General features: G+C 37.8%; 1 protein-coding gene across 1 annotated transcript in view; it reads right to left on the bottom strand.

Annotated features, from left to right (window-relative positions):
- Window positions 1-1624: 1624 nt before the first annotated feature.
- TMEM192 (transmembrane protein 192) overlaps window positions 1625-9906 on the bottom strand; it is a gene marked incomplete at its 5' end in the record, with an annotated part of 12899 nt that continues 4617 nt past the window's right edge. Inside the window, 4 exons of the mRNA XM_009080357.1 lie at window positions 1625-1913; window positions 4074-4176; window positions 7236-7370; window positions 9378-9642. Coding sequence (XP_009078605.1) covers window positions 1790-1913; window positions 4074-4176; window positions 7236-7370; window positions 9378-9642 — 627 coding nt within the window. The remainder of the gene's footprint in view (window positions 1914-4073; window positions 4177-7235; window positions 7371-9377; window positions 9643-9906) is intronic.

The following is a 9906-nucleotide window of genomic DNA, read 5'->3' on the forward strand; positions in this document are numbered from 1 at the left end:
TTACCTCAGAACACAGTAGTTACTCTGCTACACTATGTAACCTATTTCTCTACATAAGTAGCAGGGAAAGTCTGAAGCCTGATGGAAAAAACATTACCCAGGAAAGAGAATAAAACTAAACTTAAAGCTTCAAAATGAGTGCACAGCTATTCTTGCTGTAAGTTTGACTAGTTTTAAGTGCCAAAACTGCTGTGAGAACTTCAGTATAACAGAATATCTGGACAAACTGCCTGTTGGAACCAGATGTACATGAGCTTAGAAATGAGAGAATTCACACTCTTGCTTGGTTGCATTTATTGTGCATGAACTTCACAGTCACATTTTACTGCTTTTCATAGAAATGATATAAACTGATATACACAATCACATCAAAACCTGAGTGCTAAAACCAAAAACATATTTATTCATTACATGTATACTATAAAACCCTGGCTGCATTTTCAAGAAACAACAGTTAAGAAGAACAGTCTAGTGTTGGATAGCAGCAAAACCTCCAGTACTTATTGTTTTTCTTTGAATGAGACAACCCCCATATTTGTTGCACACTAAATAGTTTAGCTATTTCTAAAATTGTGCCCCAAGACTAAAGTAGGATGAATTAATTTTCTTATATTCCAACTACAAGACCACTCCTACTGGAAGTCTTCTTCCCAGTTTTGATTAGTGATTACCCTGTCCCCACAGAGGTATTGGCTTCTAAATTAATTCTTGGTCTACATTAGTAGACAAAGTAGTACCCAGAACAAAATGTTGCTTTCACCAGCTTTAATTCACCATAAATTAAAATCAAAAATTCTTATGCCTTCAACTTCTAAAAGATCTTTCTCTCTTCTGCTTCTTTTCATCTCCCCACATATATCACTTCAGCTTTTGAATCAAGAGCCAAAGCGCAAGGATGTAACTTACGCATCTTAGACAGGATCTTTAAACCCATTCAACACAAGTTAGTTACTAGGTCAATGAAAAAGCTTACTCTCAAGTAATTTTGTATAAAGTTAGTTCAGTGGGCAGAATAAGAATCTTGTTATTAGCTGATGCAGACTCCTAGTAATGAGAAAGTCATCAGCCCTGAAGATCCCTCCTAGAATTTTAAAAGCCAGAATTCTGAACAACTGCTCAAATTGCTTATCACGACATTGTTTTGTATCACACACTTATATGCGAGATTTGCAATTTTAGGGCACCCACCACTTGTTTTAAAATCCTAAATCAGATGCCAAATTTCCCCACTGACACGGGCAACAGTTTCATTCCTCTTCTTGACAAAGGAGAAAAGGAAACCAATCTAGAAAACAAGTATCTGTATTGGATTACTGAAATACACCACCTCTATCACTGGAAGTAATGTGAATCAGTGGCAGAGCACATCTGGTCTCAGGTTCGGCAACAGAAACTAAAAAGACATCCTTTGCAAAGTCAGATTTTTCTAGAAAACAAATTTGTATTCTAGAAATATAAAATACTTTGGTAGCTTGAAGCTTAAACGTTACAGCAGTACAAAATAATAGCAACAACTGAGCAAAGTTAAACCATTCTCTCAAGTCCAACTTTAACTCATGAGGAATTAAAAATCCTTGAATTTGCAGAACTTTTTTCCAGAACTGATGACTTGAAAGCTAGAGTGTCCAGCTGTAACAGCTTTATAGTGTATGGAGAACTCATCCTTCCAGCTTAACTTCTATTTCAAAACATGAAAGACAACTGAAGAAGAGTCATCTGTACAAATCAGTCTGGATATTACATGGCATCATTTCCCTCCAGAGCTCCAGCAGCTGTTTTCCCAATGCTGTTAAGTTTTGATTTGCTGAGATGTTAGTGCCAACAGTCTCTTGCTGAGCAGTGCATTGTGTCGTTGAAGATACTCTATTACGTCTCCTTGCTTCTCAACTATCTCTTCTAAACTTGAATTTTCCCTTGAAGTAAGAAAAGAGAACATGGGTTTCAGTAAGTGGCAACAGCTTTCTAACACATGAAACCTCTAAGGTAATTAACACATAGTTAAACAGTTTCCTTCAGTTTTACTTTTGTTACTGTCAACTAACTTTTGAGGGCAGAGGCAATCTATAACTACTTCATGCTTAACCTCCATTTTATATAAGGCAGGAAGAGTAAAAGTTTGGCTAAACTTCATGCCACATATACATAATCAAGTTGCATATTTCCTCCCTGACAGTTACAGAAGAGCTGTAGTAGCAGAAAGATTCTTACTGTTTAAGACATTTAAAATTAGAGAGCCAGTCAACATGCTAGAATTACACTAAGAAATTCATGGCACCTTTTCCAAATACATAAGGAAGCTTGTTTTGAGCAGGCAGAGCAGTATTGTTCAGCTGTGGGGGCTCAAAAGCTGTTTAAGACAAATCTCTTGATTAACCTGGAGTAGCATACATGGTATACCACTATATACAGCAATATCTGTCACATACCATAACAGCATCAGTACCAAAGAGTTGTGGTATTTCAGATCTACAATCTCATGTACAGCTACCCTCCCCCCTTCCTAGCTGACTTGGGAATCTGCCCTCTTAGGACACTAGTGAGCATCTAGGGCTTAGAAAGTTGCTCCTTAGCCTTAGAGCATTTTATGCAGGAAGACTGCTCTTTTCATAGTTTTTAGAAAGTGCTGAGGAGGATACCTAGAGTGGAAAAAAGCCCAATTAAAAACTTACTGTAGTTAAACTGGAAAAAAATAAAGAACACAAGTTTTGTAAACAGAAAGCTTGCAACCTTAACCAGTAACATGCACTACCAACTTAAAGCTGGAGATGTCCTGATCAGTAGCTTAGGTTGCAGAGGTCATGATATTCAAAAAACATTCTTATGACAAGGTCAACTGAAGGGCTGACAGGATTCACTTTTCAATAGACCTTAACTCTCAGGGGAAAGAGAGTCAGAGTTGTATAGAGCTAAATTAAAATAACTGTTTTGCAATCAGTTCTCACAGGAAGTTTGCACTCTTTAATCAAAAATAATCAGTTTTTTCCTCAGCTGGTCATTGTTACAGACTCATTCCCTGGGCATTTGAGAATTTCTCAGGGGAGAAGCTGAATGAGAAAGGAATGAGGTCCACCATGCAATCACCATGGTGTTTACATCAAAATGGATATCAGACATGGTATCAAAATTCAAGACAACTCTAAATCCTTCCTGTATCCTGGACCTCTACTTCCAAGTTCCATAAAAGTATGTGCATGCTGCATTTATGTTACCAGGGGAAGTGCTAAAGTATTAGTCATGTTTGCACTTCAACTTTTCACCAAGGCACCATATATAGAAGCAAGTCATACTGTAATAGAAAATTTCTAATTAAATTCTTACATGGAAATCTATGTTAGCTTCAATTACTTGTTTTGTTAAGTTAGACCAGACTGATTTCAGCAAATGGAAGATGTTGGAGCATTTGGAAGGTACACAAAGGGCAAACAAAAAACACACCTCAGTGCTTGGTATAGCTTCAGTTACTGTTGGATAACTTCTCTGCCTCACTGAGACATCCCTTACCCCTTAAAGTGCCCTCTGCACCTTTAAAGGTCCTTCCCAAACTTTAAATATGTTTCAAATCCACTGCCAGAATCTCATGCCTAACGACTGGCACACAACAGAGCTGCAAAGTTTTCTTCTTTGTCTATCAGTTGCCCACAGTATACTTCCTTCCCTGAAAAACACTGGCTGAAGCAGCTGTGCTTCTGTAGACATACTTTAAGTGTAAGACACCAGTTATCTTTCCTCAAACTCCCATGTAAAACTAATTAATATAAAGACCTGTGCTTAATCTGGTTTAAAGATTCATGCAACTAGCCAAAAAAGGTCAAATCACATTTTTTATGTTTGAGGATTTCTGTATCGTAGTAAATTGCCATTACTATGTAGAAAGTACAGGACTGTTGCATCTCATCTGTGCATCTAAAATGGTAGCCTTAAGCACACAGGTTCCTTCAGAACTGTTTTCCAATCTCGGCTTTAGATGACAAATTTAAGATTATATGTAAGTCTACAGGAAGTAATGCAATTACATTAGTGTTACCTATATACCATGGCTGAACATGGCACAAAATTAATACAGAAAATCTTACCTGAATCCAATTTCTGAGGTAATGTGGCTAGGGTAGGCATACATCTTTTCTTCTTCTATTATGTCAGGTCTTGGCTTGGCACGATTGAAGTTGCTTATTTTCACTGCAACAAAGCTTTATAAATTAGTTGGAAAGCAACCAAAAAAGCTTTATCACCAGGCTCTAATTTATAAAAATCTGTAACATAAGATTATAAGATTACCTAAGGATAAGAGATGGTAAAACAATAAAGTAATCTGGGAATGAGGAAGAGGGAAAGCAAAAGCAGAATCTCTTTCTACTAATTTCTGGAATGGCTTTGACTGAAAGTTAGTGACAGTTTGGCAAGCTTGTTTGTTGGTTTGCTTTCTTTACTCCCCTCTGTCCTGCTGCTTAAAAGATGACAGTGAAGACCTGAATGGGGAAGCTTGAACATACTACTTAATATCTGTAAAGTGTCATCTGTCACCTAAGAGAGGGACAAACCTTAGTTGCCTTTTAGAGGGTACTGAGATTCAGTCTCCAAATTGAGGCCATAAATTAAGCAACATGCCATAAAAAAAAAAGTTATGAAAAGCTTTGTTACTAGTACCTACGTCACAACTTCTAGCTTAAGCTCTTTGATAAATACTAGTTTAACTAGACTACCTGCAATGAAGCTTGTCTGCCTGCTCAAACTAGGTCTGACTTGCTACAGAAAGCCATCAAGTATTCAAACAGAGTGGCTCTGCAACCAGCTTCACATTGTGAACCTTGCAGTGTTGGCTAGCAAAACCAGAAGTCATTCCTGGGCACCTGTGAATAAAGTTTAAGACTAAATTTAACAGATGTGGAATGGGGATGGATGGGAAAAGTTGTAGGCACCCCCTGCATTATTTCAGAAAGGAAACTGAAAAACATTCAAAGTCATTCAATCAGATCCTGATTCAGAAAATATAGAGAGATCTAGAGCATGCAGTTCAGGCTGCTTGTGAAGCGACACATCTAATGCCACTAAAAACATTACAGTCCAGTTCTGTGAGAAATCCACACTACTGCAGCAGAAAAGGACTGCCCTTACAAGTCAATACTATGATGGGGTTTATTACAGGCCACTCTGCTACAACAATGCTAAGACCCTCCAGAGGTTAACTACAAGTTAGGCTCAAAGGTTAGTTATTTCTATAATGGCATTTCTCTACAAATAAAACCACAAAGGAATGGATGTGGAATTCTCAACATGTGTTGTTTGTGGGAATGTTAGTCTTTTATTCAAGTGATATTAGAAGTATGTGAGAAAGTAATTAAATACACATATTTAGTAAATCATTTAAAGCTTGACTCCCTATCCTAACTGTAACAAGCTTAGAATAGTAAGCTGACATTTAGATCTGTCTGTATCATACTTCTTTCCATGCACTTTTACCTCACTTGAAGGATTTATATATGCCCAGTCTGTTACAGGTCAATCACACCAATTCCTTGTAGATTTCTGAATCCTGCCTCTGCATCCTACAGCTATAGACACACACACGGTGCTGCATTTTAAGACAATTTTAAGAGAGGCAGTAGTACTCCACAGGACATTGGGCATCATACAATTCATAAAATAGCTCCAACAAACAAGAGGAAATACCTAGAATTACAATCAGGTATTCCTGATTTGTGAGACAGTAATATTTAAAAGAAAGTAAGTTAGGTTCATGAACTTTCTACAGATAAGCATTTATGTCTCATTCTAACAGTTAAGAAATAATTATTTCACTGTGAAGAAACAATGTATTAACTCATGCTACCTTCCCTTCAAAATTTAGGACTAATATACTGACACAAGAAAGGGGTGGATCATTAATTTCTAGTGTAAAGTGATCTTTATCTCCCCACTTGTTGTCAGCTACATTAGGTGATACTATCTTAACAGTAAGTGGTATCTGCTAAATGCTTGCCTTGAAGAGTGGCACTCTGACCCTGAGCAGAGGGCTGCTCTTCAAACTATGCTACTAAAGAAGCTTCATGCTTCCATCCAGTCACATACTCTGCTCTGTTAGGGAGAGAAAAAAACTTTCAGAACATCACTATTACTACAGGCCTCAGGGCTAGAAATAGCATTTCACTAGAATTCCTGAAGTTCTATTAAAGTTTTACAATTTATCTCTTATTTCCTGAGTTTCCCATGAAAGTAAGTATGCATATGCAAAGAAGGGATGATCTCCAGCATTCTTGGAATAGTTTCGTAGGACTGCCCTGCCTGTGTTCCCTCATCTTTGTCTTTATTCCTCCAGAGGACACTCAGTCTACTTGAGCCACCCTGGCCCATTCAGGGGAAAGCCTGACAAGCCTACAGAATTCAGTCCTCTGCAAAGTTCTAAGAGGAATATTTAGTTGAGAATTGGGACCCTATTTCTTGGTGCATTTTCAATGTTGTTGCAGGAAAGTCAAGAACAGCTTTTATTTTTTAGATGAACAAGGTACATGGCAGTATTTCGTTGTGTGCTATGGCATTACTACAAACATACCAAAGCATTTTAGATAGTTCTGCAATAGTTTAATGGAAAGAGGTTTATCAAGTTTTTCCAAGTTACACCAAACCAAAAGCAGATAACCTTACAAGGCACCAGTGATACACAAAGCAAGGCCTCAGTTTTATGAAGCAGTATCTTATTTTAATATTATCATAGCTGCCAAAAGCCATGATTTCTTAAACATTCATTAGAAGGAATCTTCCATTTTTGTGACAAAGAGGAACCAACGTCTTTTGGGTGGGACCAGAGAAAGAGGAAGAAGCTGCATAACAAGGCACAATCAAACTATCAGGAATGCAAGTCCCACATGTACATCCTAGAAGCAGTTTTGATTAAGCCAGTTAGCTCTCACTGCTTCAGTTTGTGGTGCATGCATTTGAAAAACACTGATAAACTGACAAACCTGTTCACAGGACACTTTGGGAAACAAATATGCATTTATTGCCACTTCACTGTATCAACAGCTTTGAGATAACATGGAGCTTTCATTTAGCAGCATTTGGAACCAAATCAAGCCTGACAACCTTCACATTTGTTTTAGATATGCCTTAGTTCTCCTTTCACAAGCACAGAATCATTCTGTATTTATAGTGGCATCAAGTGAGCTACTGTGAAGGCAAATAAAACAGTGGAGTAGCAGCTATAATAAGACTCACTCAAGGCAGCAAAACTTGCCTCTCACCTGTGTAAAACACTAAGCATGTCAGGGAGCTAATCAGCTCCAGGCCCAGGACTCCCAAGATAAGATACAGGTACACTTTACTGCGATCAGGAAAGGAATGCTGCACTGACAGAATCAACAGCAGGGCTGTATTACCTAGAAAACAAATGTTATGTTTTACAAGTGTAAATATATCAATTTCATTAGCTGTTGAAAATAACTTAGTTCTTTCTCATCCCCAGTATCTGCATTAGGCTGCAACATTTCAGTAATGCTTCTCCATTTCATACCACACTTGCCTTTTCAGCTAATTTCCTTAACGCAGGTGACGCAAGCTTACAACTGCTGATAGCAAAATGAGGTTTCATTTCAGCATTTGACTGTAATGGTAGAGAATTTCTTATAGATTATTCTGACTTAAAAAACAAGAGTGGAAAAAACACAGTAGGAATACCTAACATACATATGTGGGCTTAAACAGTTATTAGCTATGTTGCTGCTACCCATTTTTTCAATTCCTAAGAGATCACATCAGCCAATTCAAAATCAGAGGGTGTTTTCCTTCAAGTAGTAATTTAAAGTATACTGAAATGAGGCTAACAGAGCTAAAAAAACCTAAACATCTTCCTTTCACAGGGAGATAGTTGCACAGGCTTCCAGTTGCCCAGCTATTATCTTAATACCTGCCAGTTACTGAAAGTTCAATTGCCATGTGCACAATTAGTCAAGGAGAAAAAGTATCAAATTACAGACCTAAAATTTTTTTTAATTCTTTACACACCTGCTTTTCTGATACAGAGTGTGTTGTGTTCTCTTCTTTGCTGTAGAAATGCTGTAACCAGTATCTGGATAAAGAACTGAATTTATTAAGACCATTAATCTAGCTGGGGAACTGTACAGTTCTTTCATACTATGTCCAGCAACTAAACTGTCAGGATGCAAGTTTTATCTGCAGTGATTATCATGGCAGGAAGTTTGCAGTAACAGAGCTTACCTTCTGAACTACAAGTGATCTGTATTGAAATTCTAGAGCACACAACTGATTGCACCTGAACATTCATACATGCCTAGAGTTTGCCTAGTAGGGCAGAAATGGGCTCCATGCAAGACTGAAAACAGGGCTAAGTATTGCAGATTATACTGCAATAAGCAGAAACAGTCCTTTTACAGCACTATGTCTGCTGTAGCCTGATTTTGTCACTGCACTTTAAACACTTCTTCAGAGCTCTATCTAGTGGCCAGAGCCTGAAGTTTTGCACATTCATCAAGCTGACTAGTTCTTTTAGCAACTGTGTGGAAAGCTAGGCTTTTAGAGCAAGACCATTTACCTTATCAGTTCTGGTGAAAAAAAATTTGCTCCAGTTATTCAGAAGATTTACAGAAAGGAGGTGGGATTCTAACAGGCAAAAATACTGTCAAAGCCATCACTGTTCCCTTTTCCACTGCTATTTGAGTGAAAAGTCCCTTCAAGTTAGATGGCTTTTAGATTTGTTGAAGTAGTTTGTAGAAAAGCTACACCAGCACTGAGTTATGTCAACACTTTTCAGCTCCACTGGCCAGTGATGTAACTTAGAATATGCTGAGTTAAATGGCTCCCATACACCACCTTTTGTCCACAGAAAGTAGAAAAAGGCAGTCAGAAATAGAGCTGAATGAATGAATGGAGCTGAACTCAACTGAAGATCAGAAAACTCCTTATTTTACTCATTTCAGACAGCTGTTCAGCAACAGGCAATTCCTCTGCTTCTATGTGAATTAGAGCTTGAAATAAGAAGAAAAGCACACTTCCTGGAAGGACCAGCAGTCTTACCACATATCCCACTAGAGAAATGAGCATGCAACTCAAGACCATTAGCAGTCAAACACAGACCTTGCTGGTTGAAGAGTTTATGGCTGAAGACTAAATGCTAATGACTAAATGTTTTACTCAACCTCACACTTGTGAGCATTCTTTCCACTACAAAGAGTTTTACAACATGCATCTGGAGGCCAGAAAAATCAGTCAGGAGGTTCATCTGACTAAAATAGAATTCCTAAGTGCCCATAAGCAGGTTTTTATAAGTTCATAATATATAATATACAGTTACCTATTAACTGTTCAGTCTTCTCTTTTGTCACCGTTTAAAGATTTAGAAGGAAGAAAAAACAAGAAAACAAGTTCACCTGTAGAGTGTATCAGCAGTGGAAGCCTTTTTAGACACCTTGTTGATCGGTATATTGAGAAGTAACCTCTTCTTCTGACTTGACTGTGGTGGTGCTGGATGTATCGCTCAAAAAAGACATGCAGAATCCACAGGAGCACTTTTGCAATTATTATGACTGTCTGTACTTTAAGTGGGTGAGTGTAGTTTCCAGGGCACTTATCTTGACTTGGATTGGGGTAAGAACAAAACATAGCTGCTAAAAATGCTAGAACAACAAAAGCAACCTGGAATAAAGAAGAAAACAGAGAAAACTCTTTAAGTTAACACTTATCTCTTAAAAAAAAATACAGGCTTAGTAGTTTATTCGCTATGCATTACTTTCTGAATTGATTTTATTAGAGTTGAGGTAATTTGTAAATCATTAGACACTTGCTACAACCACTACATGCCATTCTGGGAACATAGTGATGAGTGAAATTGCTAAGTAGTAAGACTGACTTCCAAGAGGGCAACCAGTCTCCCCCAGAACAAAGCACTGTTACCAGTGC

The sequence above is a fragment of the Acanthisitta chloris genome, unplaced genomic scaffold (assembly GCF_000695815.1).
Source record: "Acanthisitta chloris isolate BGI_N310 unplaced genomic scaffold, ASM69581v1 scaffold25408, whole genome shotgun sequence".
Classification (NCBI taxonomy): domain Eukaryota; kingdom Metazoa; phylum Chordata; class Aves; order Passeriformes; family Acanthisittidae; genus Acanthisitta; species Acanthisitta chloris.